Genomic DNA, 27,169 nt, shown 5'->3' with positions numbered 1-27,169 from the left:
TGTTGAGTAACATGATACTACTTGTTAAACAGCAATACTGAGCAAAAAATGATTGAGTGTCAAATACAAAGAGTTCATAATTATTGCCATATAAAACTGAATTGTTACCATAGTGTATGCACCAAGATGGCTTAAAGGAAGTTACTTAATAAAGGAATATCTATCACTAGCTCCCCTTAAATACTTAGCTATTTATTCTGAAAGATGCCCTCTAAAGCAATGAATGGCTAGATTTCAAAGGCAATGGGGCATAGCAGAAATTGCTTGTTTTAGAACCGAGTAGACATCGGTCCAAATCCCTTCCTTTGCCACTTGAAATTTTCTGTGTGCTACACTTTATTTTTCTTCATAAAACTTACAACCCACTACCTAAAATTACATTTTTATTTGCTTACATGTTTGTTGTATATCTCTCTAACACAAAGAGCAGGAATTTTTGCAATGCTCACTAATATCCATAGCACAGAGCAGGCATTCAATAAATAATTATTCAATGAATTAATACATTTATTATTTAGTTTAAATTCACACCAGCCCTCAAGATGGGCATTATGATCCTAAAATTGCCATTTGAGTGAAGAGGAAAAAGAGACTCAGTAACTTGCTAAGAGGCAGCATAGGGATTTGAACCCAGGCCTGAATGCAAGTGTGGCAATTCCATGCTGCCTCAAAAGTAACTAAAAGTGATTTATTTCTCAAGCTCTACTGTATTCAAGCAGACAGTCCATTTGAAATTAATTTAAAAGGAAAAATACTTTCTTATCAAGTTGCTTCAAATGCAAACGCTGAATTCCAATCAAGTTGGTGATCAAGTTAGGTCACTCTGTGGTCAATCTAATATTTACAATAGTTGGCATTAAAGAAAAAACATCTATCTTCTTGGCTAGAGATCTAAAGGCTTAGTAAGTTTTGTTGCATCAAGTCACTGCTTTCATGGAAAGATTTATATAATAAAAGAGAAGAGACATTGTTCCTATTAATGTCTTCTAGTCCACTGTGTCTCAAAGGTGATTATTTCATACTTAAAAATACAAAATGTAAATGACCATTAACGAATTCTACAAAATAATAAAATGTTGGTTGGGTAGCAATGCGGTGACTTCTGAAAATTCTGATACAAAATTTCACTTACACAGAATAGAGGTGGTCCAAAATAATGTGGTGTTAATTCTATAAAAGAAAATACTAATTTTGAAATGACCGCCGTTGTAAAGTCAGACATACTTTGCCACTGACAAATCTTTCAATACACTATGCCTGAAAACATACGAAGATGGAATAGATTAAAATAGAGTCCGATCCTATAGCAAGTACTGTTACATCTGCTGAGAGTTACACTTTTAATTCTTGCTCACTTTTTTTTTTTTTTTTTTTTTTTTGAGACAGGGTCTTGCACTGTTGCCCAGGCTGGAGTGCAGTGGTGTGATCTTGGTTCACTGTAACCTCTGCCTCCCAGGTTCAAGCAATTCTCCTGCCTCAGCCTCCCGAGTAGATGGGATAACAGGTGCCCGCCACCATGCCTGGCTAATTTTTTTGTATTTTTAGTAGAGATGGGGTTTCACTATGTTGGCCAGGCCGATCTCGAACTCCTGAGCTTCCCAAAGTGCTGGGATTACAGGTGTGAGCCACCAAGCCCAGCCTCTTGCTCACTTTCCTTTCTGAACTTTCTCCAAAAATCTGACTTGCTACCTAGATATCATCCAATTCCTCCTAGAGAGAGAAAAACATTTCCCGTAAATATCCCTTAAATATAAGCAGATTTCACTAAGAAATATACTTTTCTTCAATTTCTATACACCTTGGCTCTATGTCTTGAGTTAAACACTTGACTCATGGATTTTAAGAGTGTCTCCTTTTTTTTTTTTTTTTTTTTTTTTGAGACGGTTTCTTTTTCTCTCACCCGGGGTGGAGCGCTGTGGCGCAATTTCGGCTCCCTGCAAGCTCCACCTCCTGGGTTCACGCCATTCTCCTGCCTCAGCCTCTCCGAGTAGCTGGGACTACAGGCGCCCGCCACCACGCCCGGCTAATTTTTTGTATTTTTAGTAGAGACAGGGTTTCACCGTGGTCTCGATCTCCTGACCTCGTGATCCGCCCGCCTCGGCCTCCCAAAGTGCTGGGATTACAAGCGTGAGCCACCGCGCCCAGCCAAGAGTGTCTTCTTTTTAAGATATGTGCTCCGCAATTTTGCCAGAACTGGAAATCAAAAGTATCATATTTAACACGTCTGTCGTTCACAAGCTCTCTCAGGTCTTTAGTTTTTGCAAATAAATTTCTAGATATGCAGAACTAAAAGCCCGATCCCGAACTGTGGTAATTCACCAGGAAAAATGACTCCTTACTTCCCTGTATGATTACTTAGGAGACCCAGATGGCTTGCCTGGCAATTCTTAGTAAAAGCCTCTTTCAATTCCAAATCCGTATTTTATAACTTCTCAATTTTTTTGAGAACACATGGGACATGTTTCAAAGAACTGTTAAATACCTTATTCAAATATCATTTCCTAACCTTATCAAAAGAGAATGTGTCTTTTTGGCACATACATGCAGTTAAATCTTCCTATATTTGCAGAAAAGAAGGTAAAAAGACAATTAACTTACATGGATGAGAACAGCTAAAGTAACCAGGTTCAGAAAAAGTCCCATTTTATGTTATAATATATAATTAGTACTGACTTAAAAAGACATAAAAAGCACATGTAAATTTACCTGAACTTGAATAGTACACTTGAAATCAGAAACAATACACATACGTCTACAATGAAGTAAATATGATCAGTTGGGGAAAAATAACTTGAGTAAAAAAATTAATTATATATAGGTAGTAGCTGCCATCTAAATACTGAATGTTCAGGTGGATGTGATTCTTATTCTCTGTATTCATTATAATGCAACAGTTAAGACCTTGGGCCCTATAACCATATTACATGGTTTAAAATCCCACCTCTGTCATTCATTTTCCAAGTGGGGTCATCAGATTTTGCAATATTTGATATATATTTAAACTAAAAAATAGTAGTAGTCTATCTGAAATTCAAGTTTAATTGAGCATTCTGTATTTCATATGACAACCCTATATCCAAGTGATTTTAGATGAATGATTTGTACGTGCCCCTAGTTTACTGATCTGAAAAATGGGGATGATAATAATTATTCCTACCTCGCAAGGTTGTTGTGAGGATTAAAAAAAGATAATCCAGTAAGGCATTTATATAATATCTGGTACATGCAGGCATTTGTTAAGTATTACTTACTATTATGATAGTCCTGATTATAAACTTTTCAGGTTTACAAACAGATCAGAGATGATCTTGGGTACACAGAGCCTGTCACATCGCAAGTGAGCAATAAATACTGGTTGAAAGGACACTCATCAAACTCAACTGTCATATTATAGGGAAGTCAAGGAATGCTGCCGGGGTATGGGATGGGACAGGAAACATGAAAGAAAAGAAAGTAAAAAGGTAAAAAGAAATTATACTAAAAAAATTTCCAATAACTCTGACACAAACTATACACCTGTCTTCAAAGAGATTGTGTCTAAAACCAAAGTGCTAAATCTATAGGCCTGGGGGCTTTGTCAGTCAAAAAGGATGAGTTACATCTCTAGTGACCTCCTTCTTTGGAGAAAGCCTAAGACAAAATCATTTGCAACATCTAAATTATTTGAAATTTTTAAATATTAAGTATCCAAAAAAACAGACTAAAGCTAATAGATTACTTTTAAGAAGCAACAAAATTTGAACTATGACAGTTACAAAAAGGACTCTGTAATGAAGATCACAGAGAAACAGATCATGATGGTAAGAAAATCCTACAGTTCTGAGGACAAGAGAAACATATTTCTTAACAGACTGGAAAAATATATAGTTTATACAAAGAAAAACTATCCCACATTTTAATCAAGAGCAAAGCAATAGAAAATAATGGCTCTTGTCTATGGCCATACCACCTTAAATGTGCCCAATCTTGTCTGATGTCAGAAGTTTAGCAGGACTGGGGCTGGTTAATACTTGGATGGGAGACTGCCTGGGAATATCAGGTACTATAGGCTTAAAAAAAAATAAAATATAAAAGAAAGAAAGAAAATAATGGTTACAACCGAGATTGAGCTTTTGTTTCTTCTCTCTCAGAATTCCCAAACTTGCTATTGGATAATTTTTTTAATTAAACCAGATCTCTGCTTTTATGAAACTTATTTCAAAAAACCGTATTTTTTTCCATTGGTTTCTTTGTTGCCAAAGAAAAATCTGTATCTTTATACAACAAAAGGCCGTTGAAATGAGACTGTGCTCCAATCTGAAAGTCAGATAAGCCTCAGAAGAAGTATACCCTCCAGAAAGGTGGAAAGCTAAAGAGGTTTATCACCTAATGGAATATGAAGGCACCAAGCATCAGTTATTTAAGGGAAATAAATAGCATATTGAAATTAATACCTATTTTTCAGATAAAAAAATAACTGAAACCCCGACACAGAATGAAATATATAGCAAAGTTATGTCTGAGTGATGAAAAGGCATCTTTATTTCTCTTTGATAGAAAATAGACTGCCACAGAAAAAAACAGCATGTAGAAGAATTTATTGAGCAATAGGAACGTGGATCTATTAAGGAAAAAAACAAAAATAAGGAGTAATATACACCAAATTCAGGCTAGTAATTACCTCTGGAGAAAGGGAATAGGAAAAGAGTGGCATAAAAGGGCCTTATTATATTTGCAGTCATTTATGTCTTCAGGAGAGAGAAAAAGAGAAGGAGAAAGAAAGGTTATGAGGCAGTGGAGGTAAAGCTGAAATGTTAAGATGACAAAGATGGGTGGCAAGCATTTAGAAGTAACATTTTTGTTTGCCTAAAATATTTCATAACTATTATTTCTTATTGTTGACAACAGGCTTCTAACTTTTATTTTGGGGATACGGTTTACTGGTATCTTAAGAGTCTAACAGAGACACAATGTCCAATATTAAAAATCCATATGTATCATATGATAAATATATCCTATATAAGTCATTAAGCAGAATCCAATTTAAGAAGACTGCTATGGCAGATTATTAGTCCTTTCTTTGTTCGTTTGTTTGTTTTCTGGTAAGGAGAGAAGCACTAAGAAAGATGTGCCAACTTATTAAATCTAGCTGTTCCCCAAATTCTCGCTCAAAATGCTCTCACTTGCAGGTGATAGCTAGCACTTTAAAATTATATCTCCAAGTCTCCAATCTGCAGATCCAGCAATTACCACGAGCTCCCAAACCCAAATTCCGATCATCTCTGGATACTGTCAGTAGAATGTCACCTGTCAGGTCTCAATCACATTATATCTATTATTAGTAAAAACATACTATCTTTCTAGTCAACCTGATCTTCAAGTAATAACAAATAGAACAAAATGAAATAAGAAAATTTGTTTAATATAAAAAAGCAAACCATGTTCTAACTGAATCATGCTAACCTTTCTTTCAACCCACACCTCTCTAGTTTTTAAAAGGTTTTACTGGCCAGGCACAGTGGCTCACGCCTGTAATCCCAGCACTTTGGGAGGCAGAGGCAGGTGGATCACGAGGTCAGGAGTTCAAGACCAGCCTGGCCAAGATGGTGAAACCCTGTCTCTACTAAAAACACACAAAAAATTAGCCAGGCATTGTGGCACATGCCTGTAATCCCAGCTACTTGGGAGGCTGAGGCAGATAACTGCTTCAACATGGGAGACGGAGGTTGCAGTGAGCCTAGACTGCGCCATTGCACTCCAGCCTGGGTGACTGAGCGAGACTCCATCTTGGAAAAAAAAATAAAAGTTTTGCTGTGGAAATGTCCAGCATACACAAAAGTAGAGAGAACAATAAAGCCCCATGAATGCAGCTTAAATAATTATAAAAAAATTTTCAGTCTTGTCTTGCTTCATTGAAACCCACCCACTTTAAAACATTTTAATGCAAATCCCAGATATCATGTCATTCATAGATACTTTAAATATATCCATATACACCACTAACAGATAAGAACTGTATATTTTCTTAAAGGCAGGACAACAAAATCCTTCAACAGTTCTTCACAGTATGTAACATTCTGCACTATGTGATTTGTACTGTAAGCTGACAAACAAACCCACTCTATTTTCATCTTCCTAAATAACCTACTTAACATTAATAAAAAGCAGTATGTCATGACAGAAATGATAGCCCCAAAGGCTATGAAATAAATTTAGAAAGGTTTCACATGTAAAAATCATAATAGAATACTAAATTAAGTGCCTTAACAAGCAGCCCAATGCACCTGCTCTACCTATGTATTCAAGTTCAGTGAGCTCATATACGCACGAGAATACATAGTACATGAAAATCTCCAGCACACAGAACAGTGCCTGGCACATAGTAGATACTCAATAAATGTTTGCTAATTAAAACTAGAGCCCTGGAAAATGCCAATAGTAAAAATTCCCAAAACCAACTTGGAGAGTTGTTTCAGGGACAAAGCAATAGTGCTATGACTAATCTATACTATTTCCCTCAAATAGTATAAGGAAAATGCTGCCACTCAACAGTAGTTTAAGTACAATACCACTAGGTGTCAGACATGAATCAAAATTTTCTGGCATTATGAACTATCTAGGCAAGAGAGACTCTGGATGGGTTATTCATTCAACAAATATTTACCGAGCTCTTACAAATGTGCCAGGCATTGATTATCCTACAATGAACAAAGAATCCTGGCATACTACTTCTAAAGTATTTGAAGTTCATGTAGCATTGTACATTTCACATGTAACATTTCACACACAATATTATCCTATCTAGATTCATAGCCCTATTATTTCTGTTATGCTAGAATTTAATTTTTCTGCAAACTCAGAAAAATTTGTTATGGTGCTCTAACCAACTATCTTTCTATCTGACTTTATCACCTTTCAATCCTTTAACCAATTAAACTTGCTTGACTTTATTAAGACCTTCCATTCCCTTTAGCCTTCTCCATTCTTCTAAACTATCAGTCTCCCTCCAGAAATTACTTTCATGCTCATTCGGCAACACATATACTAAAATTGGAACAGAAGTTACTTTCTTTCTTACTAAGATTACCCATGGATCAGTATTTCAACAAAATTCACCAGCACCCTCAACTTCCTTTCCCCTTAACCTTTCAAAGCATTCGATTTGCCAATCTCTAACTACGGAGAATTCCAAAATACACCTGCTCTGTTCTTGTTCTTGGCCTGCTACTACAGCTGAATAAAACTGCGTAACAATAATTGATTTACAATTTCCCAGTTCAGCTAAGTTCTTGACACTGCTCAGAAAAGTCTCTTGCTTGCATTTTAATTCCTGCCCCCTCAAGGTTGCTGTTTCAAACTTCTAGTAATCTTCTTTTTTATTTATTTATTTTTATAAAGACAAGGTCTTGCTACATTGACCAGGGTGATCTCAAACTGACTTCATGCGATCCTCCTGCCTCAGCCTCCCACCCAAAGTGCTGGGATTACAGGCATGAGTCACCACACCCGGTCATCATAACCCTCTTTAACTTGCTGTTCCATGCTGATTTCCTCACAGTAGTTCAATAACCTTGTCTCCCAGTTCACTCAATTGCTATAACCTCAACTTTTTTTTTCTTTGCCTGTCCTCATTTTCTTTGTCCTATTTCAGGTAGGGATTTAGTCATCAGTCCTCTTCAGGACCTTGCCACCATAATTATCTCTTCTCATATGTAAAACTTCATGTGAGAAAATCCCTAGTGTTCTGTCCAAATCTCATGGATATATAAAAGCTTCCCAAACAACAAAAGTTCTCTCCACCTTTCCATATAGCTATCCTCTCTATCCCTTTGTTTTTCAAACTACTTACAAATGTAGTGTATGTATCACTTACCTTCAGTTACCTCTAATTCAGGGTTTCTCAGAAATTAATAAATATCTCCTGGGGGGCAAAATTGCCAACTACCCCACCCTGACCTTGTCACGGTTTGCTGCTCTAATTTTTATGTTCCAACCCACTCTTATTTGTCTTCCTCCTCCCTTCCGTCCACTGCACTGAAACTGTTCTCAGTAACTTTACCAAACTGCCATTTGTCAGGTCTAGTCCAACTGTATCTCTTTAGTCCAAATCCTAATGAATTCTCTATGACAAAGGACAAATTTTCCACTCCCCTTGCCCCACTTAAAATTATCACCTCCTAATAAGCAAATTACCAACTCCTCCTGGTTGTCCTCAGACCTTTCCACTACTTACTCTCAAATTTCCTTTCTGATTCTTCTTTCTCTGACCATCTCTTAGAGTCCTGTCTTTATTCTACATGTCTTTATCCTCTCTGTGTATGGTTTCACTTATGCTTAAGACTTAATTATAACATATAAAATGACTGTCAAATCTATTTTCAACCCATAACCTCTTTCTTGAGAACTCTAGAAACAAATTTTCAGTTAGATACTGAACTCTCTACAGGCATCAGAAATGCAACTTATCCCAAACTAAACTCATTTCTCCAGAGGAAGGAGAGATATATTTCACTTCAATATCCTTCGATCCTTCATTTAATGACACCTCCATCTGTCCAGTCACTCAAGCCAAAAAAGCATAATGCTCCAAAAGGCATCTTTAACTGGAGACACACACTCCATTCTAAAATCTTTCCACCAAATCTGGGCAAATGTAACTTCTAAATGTCTCTAAAATCTGTTCTGGAATGCCATTTTTCCTTCCTCCTGATAAACTCCTATTCATCTGCTAACAACCCAATGGACATCCCACCTGAGATCCCCTCACCTGATGGTTAAAACTGACTTCAAGAAGTTCCAGCCAGGTGTGGTGGCTCATATCTGTAATCCCAGCATTTTGGGAGGCTGAGATGGGTTGATCACCTGCAGTCAGGGGATCGAGACCAGCCTGGCCAACATGGTGAAACCCCATCTCTACTAAAAAAAAAATACAAAAATTAGCAGAGTGTGGTGATGAGTGCCTGTAGTCCCAGCTACTAGGGAGGCTAAGGCAGGATAATTGCTTGAACCCAGAAAGCATAGGATCCAGTGAGCCAAGATCGTGCTGCTACGCTCCAGACTGAGCAACAGAGTGAGGCTCTGTCTCAGAAAAAAAAAAAAAAAAAAAAAAAAAAAAGTTTCTAGTTTGGTGGAGGATATAAGTATAAAATAATTACATAAGTACAAAAATAAAGGTATATGCAGTTGTTGTAGGATCATGGCACAAGGAATCAGAGTCTGTATTCTATATATATTCATTAGATGTATACGTGCCAGGAACTGTTCTGGGCTTTAAGAGATAAAGTAAGAAAATAAAGTTTCTGCTCTACATTCCAACTGAGAGAGAAAAATGCTCAGGAAGAAATAAGTAATATGAGAAATGGTGACAACTGCAATGGAGAACAATAAGCAGAGTGAGAAGGAAAGGAAGAGGGAAAGGCAGGGCTGTTTTTCTGAAGCGGTCAGGGAAGGCCTCTCTAACAGGTGACATGTGCACAGCTATCTGAAGGAAGTGAGGTTAGAGGCCACATCACTTCCTTCCCAGTAATTAGTTTAGTGAGTGGCTCACAGGACTGACTCAACAGATGTTTGCTAAAGGAATAAATAAAAATTATACTTCTGATTTAATGTGTTCAGCATTTACATGTAAATATTTCTTTTCTGTTTTTATAGCAAAGATGAAAAATTATCTTAAACATCAAAAACAGGGACTGTAACTATTATAATTAAATCTTTACTAAATGGATTTATGAATCACATACTTTCAATGTAGGCTAACTAGCTGGAGAGCAATTAGGAAGGAAAATGGGACTACTCAACTAGGGGGTGTCTATGATTAAGGTCTTAAGTTATGGAGCAGCTGAAAAAAAAGACAGCTCAACTTCTATGAACTCAACTTGGCCAGGTGTGGTGGCTCATACCTGTAATCCTAGCACTCTGGAAGGCGGAGCCAGGAGCCTAGTTCAAGACCAGCCTAGGCAACATGGCAAAACCTTGTCGCTACAAAAAATACAAAAATCAGTTAAGCACGGTGGTGCATGCCTGTGGTCCCAGCTATTCCAGAGGCTGAGGTGGAGGTTGCAGTGAGCTGAGATTGTGCCACTGCACTCCAGCCTGGGAGACAGAATGAGACCCTATATTTAAGGGGTAAAAAAAATGGCTCAGCATGGTAGCTTGGTTTTGTAATCCTAGCACTTTGGGAGGCCAAGGTGGGAGGATCACTTGAGCTCAGGAGTTCAAGATCAGCCTGAGCAACACAGTGAGAACTTGTCTCTAAAAAAATTTTAATAATAAAAAGAAACCATTATACAACGATTTGATCATCATACAACGTATATATGCATTAAAATATCACACTGTATCTCATAAATATGTATAGTCAATTATAACTTTAAAAATTAATTTAGAAAAAAAAGCTCAAAATTACCTAATTACAGAGTTACCTCTAGAGTAACATTTCTATAAAGAAGTTCTTTCCAGAGGAGAAATTAATATTCTGGAGAACATTAATACTCTGCCATGCACTTTTCTTCTTTTTCACCTGTATCGTCCTATCTGTTCAGTGTCTCCAATTAGTTCTCTGAAATCCTAAATTTCATGTTAAGTGTTTTAGAACCCTTGAAGAGATTTTTTAAATTTCATTTATTTTCTTGGCTGCCAAATTAACTTTATGCACTGCTTTTCAAACTCTTAAAATCTACTCCTAGAAATGGAATTTCTGACAATGCTACTTTAATCCAGTTGAATTCCTTGCATTTTAGATCACTATAAACAAGGTTTCCTGGGATTTGAAGTAAAAGATTTTCTTTTAACCTTTCATCTAACTTGACCACCTTACTTTACCAGTTTATTTTACAAAGAGGAAGTTCAAGTTGTTATGTAAATCCAGGATTACCATGTTTTTGTTATTACTGTTCTAGCTTACACACATAGCAGCTATGGGAAACTGATTTCTAAATCAAAAAAGCGTCACCGGCACTTTGTGTTAGAGAGGTTGATGGGAAAAGACAAAAGAAAAGTAGGAGGGCAGTCAGAAATCTGCTTTTCTTCTTCAACAGCAGAGGTTAGATACTAACTTAGCAAATTTTGCAGCTTTGGGAGCAGTCATTTTAGAAGCTTGTGCCAATTCAAGATGGTGGTCATCATTAGAAATACCCCAGTGCACCTCTCTTTATTCAACACATTTACTCAGCAAACATCTGAGCTCCTACTATATGTACCAGGTACTTACTAGGAACTGAAAACTCAGCAACAAAAGACAATTTCTATCCTTAGTGATCTTTGCTCTGAAAGTAATACATAAAAAATATTATTTTCTATAAAAATACTGAAAAGTCAAAGTATGTAAGAAGAATTTACGTTGCATATTCTTTTTTTTTTTTTCCCAGGCAGTCTCACTGTGTTCCCCAGGCTGGAGTGCAGTGACACAATCTTGGCTCACTGCAACCTCTGCCTCTTGGGTTCAAGTGATTCTCCTGCCTCAGCCTCCCAAGTAGATGGGATTTACTGGCATGCGCCACCACACCCGGCTAATTTTTGTATTTTTAGTAGAGACGAGGGTTTCACCGTGTTGGCCAGACTGGTCTCAACTCCTGACCTCAGGTGATCCACCCACCCCGGCCTCCCAAAGTGCTAGGATTACAGGCATGAGCCACCGTGCCCAGCCTGCATATTCTAATGCTCAGTCTTTGCCTCTCATTTCTCTATTTGCCTTCATTAGGTTCATGCTGCTGCCACCACCTCCCTCCAACAGGTACGTCAGGAGGAAAAAATTCCCTACTTGTTTACCACATAGCATGAACAATCACTCAGACTGTCTCCAAAATATGAGTAGAATTTTCCAGTACAGAATTAGGGAAAAGGTCTATAGCTTTCAAAAATTGTGAAAAATCAATCTACTTCATCTTATACAAAATATCCCTTCAAACATCTGAAAGCAGCTATCACTTTTTCCCTAAGCAATTCTCTTTCAAGCAAAGTTTCAAGTTGTCTCCATCTTCTTTTTAAAAGTACATATCATTGTTCAGCCAGGTGCAGTGGCTCATGCCTGTAATCCCAGCACTTTGGGAGGCCGAGGTGGGTGGATCACCTTGAGGTCAGGAGTTCGACAGCGTGGCCAACATGGTGAAACCCTGTCTCTACTAAAAATACAAAAATTAGCCAGGCATAGGGGTAGGTGCCTATAATCCCAACTACTCAGGAGGCTGAGGCTCTGAGTAGTGCCTGAGGGGGCACTGCCTGAGGCCAGGAGTTCAAGATCAGCGTGGGTAATACAGTGAGACCCCATCTCTTTAAAAAAAAGCAACATGTAGATAGGAAGGAGATAATGGAGTTAAAATGTTCTAAGGTCCTTATATTTTATAAGAGTAGAACAGAATTTTAAGTAGCATTAGACTTTGATGAGCTTGCATATTGTTTCTAGGATAACCACTAAAAGAAGGGTAATAATGTTATTTAACCTTTCAAGCAGAAAGTATAAAAGAGAAATTATTTTTTAATCTCAGAAAAGAGAAAAATATAAGAATAAACCAAGAGAAAGTTCAAAATAAAAGATTAAACAATAAATACATAATTAATTACGTTAAATACGTAGGTGAAAATTTCTAAATCTACCTACGGTGAACTAGCTGGTTACAGAATCAACTCTTCCACCCATGAATAACAGCCAGAAAAGCTAGACGATGTATAACCACATTTGTGTGAAGGCACCAGAAAGCTACCAAGGCAGAGATGGCTTAATGGGACAAGTTTCCAAATAGATGGAAATCCAGAGAGGTGAGTCCAGTGCTTTGCACAACTGTTCACCTTGAGGCGTTTCCTGTTTCCAAAGTAATGGCTGAGAGACTGACCAGCTGCACAGAGCTTCCATCAATCTCAAAAGGCTGAGGAGACCAAAAAAAAAAAAAAAAGGAACTTCAGGGCCAGCCAAGGAAAAGAGCTCTAGAAAACACCATGTTTTCGCTTGGGGTCTACCAAAAGAATACAACCTGTGAGCAGGGGTGAAAAGAAAAAGGCCAACCATGTCAAGCATGGAGGTGGGCTGTTCCTCCACACACCTCCTTCTGAAGAACCTGCCGCGGGGAAGACTGTGACTGACAGCCCCAGCTGCCGCCCTTTGGATCCATCACCATGTTCATGCAGAGGCCACATTTCCCCATTCCTGCCCAAAGCAGGATTCTTCTAAAAGACAAGTATTTGCCTGGGGACTCTTCACTGGCCTAGCAGAGGAGTTCTTAGATCTGTGCTGCAGGCTGGGGCCCTTCCTACCAATTCTTTCCTTTCCTCTCTTCCTTCACAGGGGTCAGGCCTGTCTCATGGTCTCAGGTTTTCCCCTGTCCTCTCTTGCTTTCTTCTTTATCCTTTACAAGCATTGCCCTCAATAAGCCTTCTGCATATCTCATCCTGGTTTAGTATCTGCTTCCATCTTGATGTCTGCTACTCAACACCAATTATCAGATCAAGGCCCGCCTTTAGGTGAGGGCAATCCTTGAGCAGAGATGCAAAAATTCTAAATAAAACAGAAAACCAAATCTGGTGATATATAAAAAAGCATCATACATTGTGAACAAGTTTGGTTTAGTCCAGTAATGCAGGGCTGGTTTCACATTTGAAAACTTTATCAACATGATCTACTACATTAAGTGATTAAGGAAGAAAAATCAAAGGATTATCCCAAAAGATGCAGACCATTTTAACACTCATTCATGAGAGAGATACACCACATTCATAGATCAAAAGATTCCATATTTCAAATATTCCAGTATTATAAACAATATAAAACCAACAAAAATTCCAACAGAATTTTTTCTTGTGGGTATAGAAACTGAAAATTCGATTCTAAGAGGACTTATTCTACCCAATAGCAGCACTTATTATAAAGCCACATTAATTAAGATAGTGTTGTTTTGGTGCAAAGAAAGTGATCAATGGAATAGAACAAAGGTTGGCAAACTTTTTCTGTAAAGAGCCAGACAGTAAATATTTTAGGCTTTCTGGGACACATACAATCTCCGTCGCATATTCTTCTTTTTTTAACAACCCTATAAAAATACAGATCTATTCTTAGCTTGGAGGCTGTACAAAAATGAGCCATGGGTCAATCCCTGGAATAGAAGCAAGTCTAGAAACAGACCTACACACATACAATTTATGATCAAAGTGGTATTACAGAGCTCTAGAGAAAGTATGGACTTTTCACAAAATAGTGTGGGGCCAAATAAATATCTATATAGGAAAAAAATTCATCTTGACCTCATATCATATACAAAAATAATCAATTTCAGGTGGATTTTAGGCTTAATTTGAATAACGCATCTTGAAGATAACACGGGAGGATATCTGCATGACCATGGAGTAGAAAAAAATTCTTAACTAGAACTCATAAACTATTAACCACAAATGGAAAGACTGATAATTCAGATAACATTAAAATTAGAAACTTCCCCTTATAAAAATTACTAATAAGAAACTGAAAGGCAAGTCACAGGTTGAATTACCTGCTAATCGTATATCACTAACAAAGTCCTCATCCACAATATTTAAAGAATGCCTACAAGTTAATAATGAAAAAAGAACTGACAGGTAAAATCCAAATAAAAGGTAATCAACCTCATTAGTCTTCAGGAAATCCAAATTAAAGCCATAGTCCACACCACTGTACATCCACTAGAATGATTAAAATTACAAAGACTGACAACAGCAAGTGTCAGTGAGGATACAGAGCAAGCAGAACTCTCATACACTGTTGCTGAGTTGTGTAAATGGGTACGGTCCCCTCAGAAAACTGTTTAGCAGCATCTACTAAATGTAATCATATGCATGCCCATGATCCAGCAATGCCTAGATATACATACCCTCTAGAAATGAGTATATATGTGTACAAAAGTACACATGCGAGAATATTCATAGCTGCATTGTTTGAAGTAGCTAAACACTGAAAACAATTCAATGTCAATTAACAGTAGATTGGATAAGTTGTACATATTCTTTTTAAAAACATCAGCTTTATTGAGGCATAACATACATAAGATAAAAACTACCCATTTTAAGTGCAGGGTTCAATAAGTTTAGACAACTGCACGCACCCATGTAACCACTACCATAACCATGATATGGAACATTTCTATTATGCTAACAAGTTCCCTGGTACCCTTTCCCAGTCAATTCAGGCAACCACAGACCTGTTTAGAAGAGGATTTTGTTTTGTTTTGTTTAAGAGACAAGGTCTTGGCGGGGCACAGTGGCTCATGCCTGTAATCCCAGCACTTTGGGAGGCCAAGGCAGGTGGATCACTAGGTCAGGAGATCGAGACCATCCTGGCTAACACGGTGAAACCCTGTCTCTACTAAAAATACAAAAAAATTAGCTGGGCGTGGTGGTGGGCGCCTGTAGTCCCAGCTACTTGGGAGGCTGAGGCAAGAGAATGGTGTGAACCCAGGAGGCGGAGCTTGCAGTGAGCTAAGATCGTACCACTGTACTCCAGCCTGGGCGACAGGGTGAGACTCTGTCTCAAAAAATAATAATAATAATAATAAAAAAAGAGACAAGGTCTTGCTATTCGCTATGCTGCCCAAGATGGCCTTGAATTCCTGGGTTCAAGCAATCTTTCTGTCCTCAGCCTTCCCAGTAACCAGGTCTACAGGTGCAAACCACCATGCCAACTCACAGACCTGTTTAGATTAGTCTTTCCTAGGATTTTATATAAATGGAATCAGATAGTACTATTTTGTGCTTGGTTTCTTCCACTCATCAAAATGTTTTTAACAACAAGAGCATGAGCAAAATAACAAAAAGTAGATAAATTATATTTTATCAAAATTAAAAACTTTTGTGCAGCAAAGGACATTACTAAGAAAGTGAAAAAAAGGTGAAAAGACGACCTACATAATGGAGGAAAATACATGCAAATCATATATCTGATAAGGACTTGGTAACCAGAATATATAAACAGAACCAAAGACAAAAACCACATCATTATCTCAATAGATGCAGAAAAGGCCTTTGACAAGATTCAACAGCCCTTCATGCTAAAAACTCTCAATAAATTAGGTATTGATGGAACATATCTCAAAATAATAAGAGCTATTTATGACAAACCCATCGCCAATATCATACTGAATGGGCAAGGAAGCATTCTCTTTGAAAAGTGGCACACAACAGGGATGCCCTCTCTCACCACTCCTAGTCAACATAATGTTGCAAGTTCTGGCCAGGGCAATCGGGCAAGAGAGAGAAATAAAGCGTATTCAATTAGGAAAAGAGGAAGTCAAATTGTCCCTGTTTGCAGATGACATGATTGTATATTTAGAAAACCCTATCGTCTCAGCCCAAAATATCCTTATGCTGATAAGCAACTTCAGCGAAGTCTCAGGATACAAAATCAATGTGCAAAAATCACAACCATTCTTATACACCAATAACAGACAAACAGAGAGCCAAATCACGAGTGAACTCCCATTCACAATTGCTTCAAAGAGAATAAAATATCTAGGAATCCAACTTACAAGGGACGTGAAGGACCTCCTCAAGGAGAACTACAAACCACTGCTCAACAAAATAAACAGAGGACACAAACAAATGGAAGAACATTCCATGCTCATGGATAGGAAGAATCAATATCGTGAAAATGGCCATACCGCCCAAGGTAATTTATAGATTCAATGCCATCCCCATCAAACTAACGACTTTCTTCACAGAATTGGAAAAAACTACTTTAAAGTTCATATGGAACCAAAAAAGAGCCCGCATTGCCAAGACAATCCTAAGCCAAAAGAACAAAGCTGGAGGCATCAAGCTACCTGACTTCAAACCACACTACAAGGCTACAGTAACCAAAACAGCATGGTACTGGTACCAAAACAGAGATACAGACCAATGGAACAGAACAGAGCCCTCAGAAATAATACCACACATCTACAACCATCTGATTTTTGACAAACCTGACAAAAATAAGAAATGGGGAAACGATTCCCTATTTAATAAATGGTGCTGGGAAAACTGGCTAGCCATATGTAGAAAGCTGAAACTGGATCCCTTCCTTACACCTTATACAAAAATTAATTCAAGATGGATTAAAGACTTAAATGTTAGACCTAAAACCATAAAAACCCTAGAAGAAAACCTAGGCAATACCATTCAGGACATAGGCATGGGCAAGGACTTCATGTCTAAAACACCAAAAGCAACGGCAACAAAAGCCAAAATTGACAATGGGATCTAATTAAACTAAAGAGCTTCTGCACAGCAAAAGAAACTACCATCAGAGTGAACAGGCAACCTACAGAATGGGAGGAAATTTTTACAATCTACCCATCTGACAAAGGGCTAATATTCAGAATCTACAAAGAACTTAAATAAGTTTACAAGAAAAAATCAAACAACCCCATCAAAAAGTGGGCAAAGGATATGAACAGACACTTCTCAAAAGAAGACATTTATGCAGCCAACAGACACATGAAAAAATGCTCATCATCACTGACCATCAAAGAAATGCAAATCAAAACCACAATGAGATACCATCTCACACCAGTTAGAATGGTGATCATTAAAAAATCAGGAAACAGGTGCTGGAGAGGATGTGGAGAAATAGGAAAGCTTTTATACTGTTGGTGGGATTGTAAACTAGTTCAATCATTGTGGAAGACAGTGTGGTGATTCCTCAAGGATCTAGAACTAGAAATACCATTTGACCCAGCCATGCCATTACTGGGCATATACTCAAAGGATTATAAATCATGCTGCTATAAAGACACATGCACACACACGTATGTTTATTGCGGCACTATTCACAATAGCAAAGACTTGGAACCAACCCAAATGTCCATCAGTGACAGACTGGATTAAGAAAATGTGGCATATATACACCATGGAATAGTATGCAGCCATAACAAAGGATGAGTTCATGTCCTTTGTAGGGACATCGATGAAGCTAGAAACCATCATTCTGAGCAAACTATCGCAAGGACAGAAAACCAAACACCACATGTTCTCACTCATAGGTGGGAAATGAACAATGAGAACACCTGTACACAGTGTGGGAAACTTCACACACAGGGGCCTGTTGTGGGGTTGGGGGAGAGGGGAGGCATAGCATTAGGAGATATATCTAACGTAAATGACAAGTTAACGAGTGCAGCACACCAACATGGCACATGTATACATATGTAACAAACCTGCACGTTGTGCACATGTACCCTAGAACTTAAAGTATTAAAAAAAAAAATACTTATAGCTCAACAACAAAAAAACAACCCAATTTAAAAACAGGCAATGGATTTGAACAGACATTTCTCCACACAACATATACAAATGGCGACAAGCACACAAAAAGATGCTCAAAGTCATTAGGCATTAAGGAAATACAAGTGAAAACCACAATGAGATACCACTTCACACCCACTGGGTTGGCTATAATACAAAAATGGAAAACAACACATGTTGGAGAGGATGTACAGAAATTAGAACCCTCATTCATTGCTGGTGGAGACATAGAAATAGTGTAGCCACTGTGGAAAACAATTTGGCAGTTCCTCAAAATATGAAACATAGGTATACCATGTAACCCAGCAATTCTACTCCTAGGTATAACCCCCAAAAATTGAAAACAAGAATTCAGACAAACACTTGTGCATGCATGTTCACAGCAGCACTATTGTCCAAAGAAGATATACAAATGGATCTTTTATTATTATCTACCTTTCAAGGGAACAGAATCCTCTTTTTTTTTGAGATGGAAATTCACTCTTGTTGCCCAAGATGGAGTGTGATGGCGGATCTCGGCTCACTGAAATCTCCGCCTCCCGCGTTCAAGCGATTCTCCTGCCTCAGCCTCCCGAGTAGCTGAGATTACAGGCATGTGCCACCACACCCGGCTAATTTTGGATTTTTAGTAGAGATGGGGTTTCTCCATGTTGGTCAGGCTGGTCTCGAACTCCCAACCTCAGGTGATCTGCCCACCTCGGCCTCCCAAAGTGCTGGAATTACAGGCATAAGCCACCACACCCGGCCCAGAATCCTCTTTCTTACATATTTTCAAGAACGAATTATGTGAGAGTAAAGAACTTTCTTTTTTTGTTTTGTAGATACAAGAGATCTTGCTATGTTACCCAGGCTGTTCTCAACCTCCTGGCCTCAAGCTATTCTCCTGCCTTGGCCTCCCAAAGTGCTGGGATTACAGTCATGGGCCACTATACCCAGCCAAGAGTAAAGAACTTTATTGAGAGGCTGTGGTAGAAACTTAGAGATTTCCTGAGTTGTAGTACAGTTCTGCCACCTGCTAGTAACTTAAACACTCTGCACCTTAGTTTCATCATCTGAAATATGGCAGTGGTAATATCCACCTTAGTAAGCTGTTGAGAGGGTTAAATGAGTTAATCCATGCAAAGTCTTGGAATGCAGGCTGTACACTGTTAAATTAACTGCCGCCACCACCACTACCATCATCATTATTATCATCTTCATCATCATCATTCTTCCTACTTCCTAAAATATCCTCAAGAATATTTAAGACACCTGTGATTGTACTAATAACCAGCATTAAAAGTTCATAAAAAACATACCTAATTAGTATGTTTCCCTAATTATCAGAGAAACTCAAATAGTTTAAATGGTCAGTATAGTTAAAAATGACTCTGGGAGGCAGTGGGGCACAACTGTAGTCCCAGCTACTTAGGAAGCTGAGGCAGGAGGATCGCTTGAGCTCATGAATTTGAGGCTGCAGTGAGCTATCATCATGCCACTACAGTCCAGCCTGGGAACAGATTAACACCCTCTCTCTCTTAAAAAAAATAAAAATAAAAAATAAAAAGATGCTGAAGGGTTCAGTGAATGCTCCTTCCCAAAGACTTCAGAAAAGAGATCCATGTAACACTGCTACATTTTGAAAGCAATTCTAAACACGCTTCTGATACCCCACCCAAAGCCTTAGATCATGGACCATGCTTGAAAAGTCTCCCATCAGTACAGGATACCTTTACCAAATGAGGTTTCGCCAAGGTTACTAATGAATATCACTCCAACGCTGGTGGAAAGTCAATTTCTAATTGTGTTTTGTAACATCCAGATCTCTCTGATATTATATCTGATTTTTTGCATCAAAGAATGAAATGCTTATAATCCTCCATTCCCAATACAACATCATATATTTCCTGCATTAAATAGCCTAAAATCCTCCTCTCTATTTCCTTTTGTTTATTAATAGTGCAGCGATTGTGAAGAAAGTTATTGAACATATCTCCTTAATCGAAATTGACATATGTAGCGGAAGAGCTCTGCTCATCAGTATACCACAGGAAGCTAAATATCGGATGTTCTGCTCAGGCCCCTATGCTGAGCCAGGGCTCCAACCACTGTCATCAACTTTGGATGGCATCCCGAGACCACCCTTCTTCTCAAGGCCATCTGACCAGTCCAAGCTGCCGAAAGACTCACTGAAGCTGGCTGCCACCACCCCACTATTCTTATTTTGATTATTTCTATTCATAAATTCTTTAAAATGTTATTTATATTATAATCATATTACATTAGAACATAATGTTATACTATATTGTTATATATTTATCTTATAAATTATTATTTATATTCTCCAGAGATTTAAGGGAATACAGGATGTCAGCAAGGTATTAATTATCCACAAGCAACTATTACCACCAAAAATATTCTTTTACTTAACCTTTTTCTTACAAAAAATCTGCATCATAGTACAGAAAACTAACCAACAAGAAGAAAAAAATACTTTTAAAATATAAAAGAGTGCACACATAAAGGATATGAGAAACAAAGCAAAATGCAAACACTGGGTAAGTAAAATAATCAGAAAATTAAATGGCTCGGTATTTCTTGGTTGATAAGAAAGAAACAAGAAAATTAAGTGGCAACAGAGATTTCACTAAACTGCCAAAAGGAAAGAAGACCAAAACAAAATCGTTCAACTGTTTAACAGAATTTTGGCATTTTAACAGCATCTCTTAGGAGTTTGAATAAAATCCTGGCAATTATTTTCTCACCAGTGATTCTAGGCTTTGACTGTGATCATTACACTGGAGGCTCCGATTCCACTAAACTAACACAAAATTCTACTTAACAAGGATTTCAGGATCTCAACATGCTTGAAAATAAGTTTTCAAAGGAAATGAGACAGTAAGATAAAAATCATAACCTTCTGTTGAATTAAAATACTAAATTATACATAGTTTGTTTCTGAATAGGTTGCATTCTAAAAACTGACTTGTAAACAACTGTCTAGAAGTTAGAAGAAATTTTTCTCACATACAATATGGTGTAATTGTTGATCAGGTTATTTGCAATGGTATCATGACTATTATACTTAGGGCTAAACAGGCCTTTGTGAAATTGCCTGTGACCCCAACTATCAATTGGGATGCCAAGAGCAAACTCACACTTGGAAAACAAAGGTGCAATCAGGTTGGTGGAGCACTAGGACTCCATAACCTCATTAAGCTTTGCAGGTCCACTGCTAGCCAAGTACTGAAACTGAGTAACAAGTGATGGTTGCCCCTGCAAAGTATTCACAGCCTCTAAACTTGGGATCTCCTTGACCTTTCTCCATGCAGGATTCACAGAATTAATTTCATAACATACTAAACACACCCTATATTTATCTTCTAATTCTTAACACTACATAAGTCATACCCTTTTTAAGACATTATTTTTAAAATAAAATTAAAGAAATGAGGAAGGGACTTAAAAAGATGTTAACAGAAGTAAGAGGGCAGAATTATAAGATGGACCTAAGAGTTAGATACAACTGATGTGGAAATCCAGTTACTATCACTTACTAGCAGTATGACTGTGGGCAAGCTATTTCTCAGCCTCAGTTCCCTCATCTACAAAATAGGAATATTATCTCATCCCTTAGAGTTAGAGTGAGGATTAAAGACGATAAAAATATGTATTATGATGCCTGAAATAGATTATCAGTCATGTGCTAATTTCCACCACTCTCCCAACCCACTCCCCAAAATCAAGCAGTTCTTCCAAACATATTACAATTATATTATAAATCACTTTCTCCAAATACTGTCATACCTTTCCATATTCTTCTTTGCTTAGGAAGAAAACTACAGATCTTCTGGACTTAATAAATATCCAACTTTGTTGAACTTTGATTCAGAAGAGGTAAGGTACTTGAATTTCTATTTCTCTCATTTTAAAGCCTTAGTTTTGTGATTTTTAAAGTTATCTTATTAGTCTTTTAACTAACTTATTGATTTACCTTTGTGTTAACCTCACTTATAATTATTTTCTCCCTCAATCTGTTAGACCTCTGATGGTAAACTTTTACTATATTTCAATTACAGTTGTCCCTTGAACAACGGGTTTGAGCTCTGAGGATCTGTGGATTTTTCTTTTTTCAGTAAAAATATGGTATTCATAGTAACACAAGGATGCGAAAGCTCTGTCTCCAATACATGGGTTCCACAGGGTCTATTACAGGACATGAGTGTGTGCAGATTAGCATATGTGTGGGCGGTACTGGAAGCAATCCCCTGGGTATATCAAGGGATGACTGTATTTACATTCTTTATGGACTTTTTCTTTTAGCCATCTTATCTTCTAGTTATTATACTGACTCTATATTTTCTTACAATGTAACTTTTCTTACTTAGGATTACCCCTTAATCAACATCACACAATGCCAGTAGAGCAACCAGATAATTTAACCTCAAACTATAGCAGTAACTCAATTCAGATCTCAAGTTCAGTTGTAAGGGATAATAATAAAAAAAGATCACCGGATATGCAGCCTTGAATATCCATTCTTCTAAACGGTTTGAATGTTGTCACTGGATCAAGCCAGACTCACGGGGACCTATACACTTGGACCACAATGCTTTGGTGCCCATCACTTTAAACCAGGGTTTCTTGTCCTTGCACTATTAATATTCGGGACCAGGTAATGGTAATAACTATTATTATTATTTTGAGACAGAGTCTTGCTCTGTCATCCATGTTGGAGTGCAGTGGTGCGATCTTGGCTCACTGCAACCTCCGCCTCCCAGGTTCAAGCGATTCTCCTGTTTCAGCCTCCTGAGTAGCTGGGATTAGAAGCGTGCACCCCCACCCCTGGCTAATTTTTTTATTTTTAGTAGAGAAGAGGTTTCAACATGCTGGCCAGGCTGGTCTCAAACTCCTGACCTCCAGTGATCCACCTGCCTCAGCCTTCCAAAGTGCTGGGGTTACAGGCGTGAGCCAATGTGCCCAACCCAGATAATTCTTTGTTGTGGGGGGGCTGCCCTGTGCACTGTTTCAACAGCACCTCTGGCCTCTATCCACCAGATGCCAATATACACTCCCCCTCTCCCAATTGTGATAAAGATGTGTATAAAGAGGGTACATTACCATATACCTCCAGGGAGCAATATCATCCCCAGATGAGAAGCGCTTTAAGCTGAATGAGACCTTGGGGTTTGCAGTCAGCTTACATTGAGGAACCACTTTAAAAACAGCCATAGGAAGAAGTGGTGTTGAAAATATCATCTACTGTATCACTCCTTGTTTTCTAAGGGAGAAACCTGTCTCAGACCTCAGTGCAAAATGTTGTTTTCTTAATGTGTATCCTTAAATGACCATATTCTCATCGTTTCTATGGCCACTGGCAAGCTCAAAAGCAAACTTACAGCCCATCTTCCATAACGGTATAGGACCGGCCAGGTGCAGTGGCTCACGCCTGTAATCCCAGCACTTTGGGAGGCCAAGGCGGGTGGATCATGAGGTCAAGAGATAGAGAACATCATGGCCAACATGGTGAAACCCCGTTTCTACTAAAAATACAAAAATTAGCTGGGCGTGGTGGCATGCACTTTTAGTCCCAACTACTCGGGGGGGTGAGGCAGGAGAATCGCTTGAACCCAGGAGGAGGAGGTTGCATTGAGCCAAGATCATGCCACTGTACTCCAGCCTGTCAACAGAGTGAGACTGTCTCAAAAAATAATAGTAATAATAATAACAGTATAGATTCTAAAGCATGAATTTATGTGTACTAAATCTTCTGAATGTCAACTTAATTTATTTTTTACCATAATTGACCTTATATTTTATCTTGGTATAAATAAGGTCTTTCTTCATGTGGCCATAAACCCTTTTTGGAGTGAAATTAAGCATAAATTAATAATTAAAATAGGCAAACTGTTATCTTCTCCAGCAGATTATACCCTTCAGGCTCACTCTATTATTCCTCTTCAAATCTCCTTCTGCTGAATCTATAATAGATCTCCTAGTTTTCCCTTATAAATATTCAAGTTTATTCTCCCTAGCCAAAGCACAAAACTAAATCCATTCACTTCAGCAAACTACGTCAGACACATAATGATCTGCATGAAGTTTTATAACAATGTCTTTCTATATTTATTAGAAATATATTCCCGCCCCCCGATAAGAGGCATGAATTCTAGATGCTGTGTGTCCAGTAGGTTGTCCAGGTATCAGCACATCAGCCTTTAGGATGATGGGAAGATGGAGTACCTACATCCTCTTTTCTCTTGCTGATGCCAGCTTTGTGAGTTTTCCCTTTCCCCACTAAGGCTTATTTCTAACCCATGCCAAGTAGCATTTGGAATTCATCCTAACCCTGGTGCATGACAGATGGTAATGCAGGAGTGGCTCATCTTGTACCAGTGACAACTATGAAGAGTCCTGCCTGGCCTTACACCCTCAGATTACTTTTGATAGTGCAAAAAAAAAAAAACGAAAAAAGGCCATTTCCTTCTCATTTTAACCCATAACCTTTTCAAGACCTCAAATGGTTATTACAAAGCTCCATCAACAGGTTGAGTGGTTAAACAATTTGTGGTATATTCATATAAACGAAAAAACAGTAGTACTATCAGTACCCATACATATAATACAGTGAAGGTCAAAAATATGCCTGACAAAAGAGTACATGATGTATTATTTCATTTACAAAAAAAATCTAGAAGAGGCAAAAATTAACCTATATAGTGATAAAAATCAGATCAGTGATTGTCTAAAGACAGCAGAATAAAAAAGGAGCACAAGGGAACTTTATGGAATGATGGAACGGTTGTTCTGATATCACATCTTAATTGGGATACTGATTTCACAGGTTATACATTCATCAAAACTTACCAAACTATACACTTAAAATAGATGCAAATGTGGTATTCTTGCTAAACATGTATGACCTTGAACTAAGGAGAAAACATCAGATAAACTGAAAATGAAGGACATTCTAAAAAATAACTGATCAGTACTAGTAATAAAATACAAGGAAAGACTAAAGGGACACAACAAGTGAATACAACATGGGATTCTGGAAGAGAGCAAGGATACTAGCGGAAAAACTGGCGACATCCAAATAAAGTCTGTAGTTTACATAGTAGTATTGTACCAATGCTAGCTGCTTAGTATTGTTGATTGTACCATGGTATTGTAAGTTTTGTTTTGTTTTTTGAGACGGAGTCTCGTTCTGTTGCCCAGGCTGGAGTGCAGTGGAGCGATCTTGGCTCACTGCAAGCTCTGCCTCCGGGGTTCACGCCATTCTCCTGCCTCAGCCTCCCAAGTAGCTGGGATTACAGGCACCCGCCACCACACCCGGCTAATATTTTGTATTTTTAGTAGAGACAGGATTTTCACTGTGTTAGCCAGGATGGTCTCGATCTCCTGCCCTTGTGATCCACCCGCCTCAGCCTCTCAAAGTGCTGGGATCATAGGCGTGAGCCACTGCGCCTGCCCCCACCATGGTATTGTAAGTTTTTAACACTAGTGAAAGTAAAATAAAGGATACATGAAAATTCTCTGTACTATTTTTGCAACTTTGTTGTCTAAAATTATCTAGAAATAAAAGTTTTTAATGGGTGCATTTTGTTGAGTGTGAATTTTAACTCATTCAAGTTGATTTAAAATCAGTTATTAAGAAATAATTTTATCTCCAGCCTGATTGTCCTTTTACGTTCATTAATGTTTAAATCAACCGTAACATTAACTACAAGAATAACCCAAACCCTCTTCTTTTCAATATTTGACTCAATAAACCTAATTGATAAAACACATAGCATTCCTTACCTAAAATAATCACCTCATTTATAAAGATTATTAATTGAAATAAAAATCTTAAGGGCTCTCTTTGGAATTATAATGATATATTCCTCCACAAAAACACATACAATGAACAACAAAATCATTACATGTTCAAATTAAGATGAGACAATGGAATTCATAAAACTTTGAAGTCCACAGTAAAAAACATTTAATTCTAGGACTCTCACACCTAAGAAGTATTATATATTTGAACACCAAAAATTATATCATCTCATTTAGTATCACTTAAAGAACAGAAAGAAATAGGTAGAAAAACATTCAGAGACAAATTAAAATGTTTATCGCATACCTCCTCTGTTTCCATTTTCTTCATCCTACAAATGAAAATATATATATACATATATGAGTATACATTTATAAACTCTTGTTAATCACAGCAAGGCTCAATTTAATTCAAATTGACCTCCCCAAATTGTGCCAATTACAATCTCACTAACAATATTCTTAATGATCATATTCTCTTCTTTTCTATAGCCACTGGCAAGCTCAAAAGCAAACGTACAGCCCATCTTCAATAACAGTATAGAAAGTACCTTTTACTGGAAAGATAGAGTTTTCACAAATAGAGATAAGCAGAATGTGGGTGAAGCCAATTTAGAGGTAAGACATCAGGAGTTCAGTTTTTGGCATCTGAGTGCGAGATTTCTAATGGAGATATCCAAGTGAAGTTGTCAAGTAGGCAGTTGGACAGATGGAAAGGCCAGGTCATCACTTACTGTACTATACTTAAATGTGCCTTTAAGGGATATTACAAGACCCAGAGCTGTCTATATAAATGGATTGGCCCCAAATTGCTACATATTTAAGTTCTTGTATTCAATTTTGAAGTTTATCTACTTGGTCTCTTTCATTGTTACCAAGCTGTCTTGCTGCCATGTTATCTACCTCTAGCTGGAAAATTAGAAAAAAAACCTTTAAAAACTAGTCTAAAAATACATGTTTTCAAATATTTGCTGAGCCTCTACCATCCTGGAGCTACCATGTACCTTAGAAAAACAGACGTTGGGTGAAGGGCTGATAATTTATTACATAATTTTTTGACCTTTATTTTGGCTGCCCAATGTTTTTTTTTCTTCTTCTGATTATAAGATCTGGTCTGAGACTGAGGTTGCCAGCTACGTGACAAAATAAGGAC

At 37.8% G+C, this 27,169-nt stretch overlaps 1 protein-coding gene and 1 pseudogene across 11 annotated transcripts in view; both read right to left on the bottom strand.

Annotated features, from left to right (window-relative positions):
• ARHGAP21 (Rho GTPase activating protein 21) overlaps nt 1-27,169 on the bottom strand; it is a 130,634-nt gene that overhangs the window by 55,115 nt on the left and 48,350 nt on the right. For all 11 annotated transcript variants that reach the window (XR_004246371.2, XM_032145061.2, XM_032145080.2 and 8 more), the window contains one exon: nt 26,324-26,348. Coding sequence is in view for 10 of the 11 variants with exons in the window: in XM_032145061.2 (XP_032000952.1) it covers nt 26,324-26,348 (25 nt within the window). In the remaining variant the exon portion in view is untranslated. The remainder of the gene's footprint in view (nt 1-26,323; nt 26,349-27,169) is intronic.
• On the bottom strand, nt 19,884-23,427 carry LOC116462520 (coenzyme Q-binding protein COQ10 homolog B, mitochondrial-like; annotated as a pseudogene).

Source organism: Hylobates moloch, unplaced genomic scaffold (genome assembly GCF_009828535.3).
Source record: "Hylobates moloch isolate HMO894 unplaced genomic scaffold, HMol_V3 SCAFFOLD_3, whole genome shotgun sequence".
NCBI lineage: Eukaryota > Metazoa > Chordata > Mammalia > Primates > Hylobatidae > Hylobates > Hylobates moloch.
The sequence above is the reverse complement of the archived record's forward strand: the minus strand, read 5'-3'. Positions and strand labels throughout refer to the sequence as shown.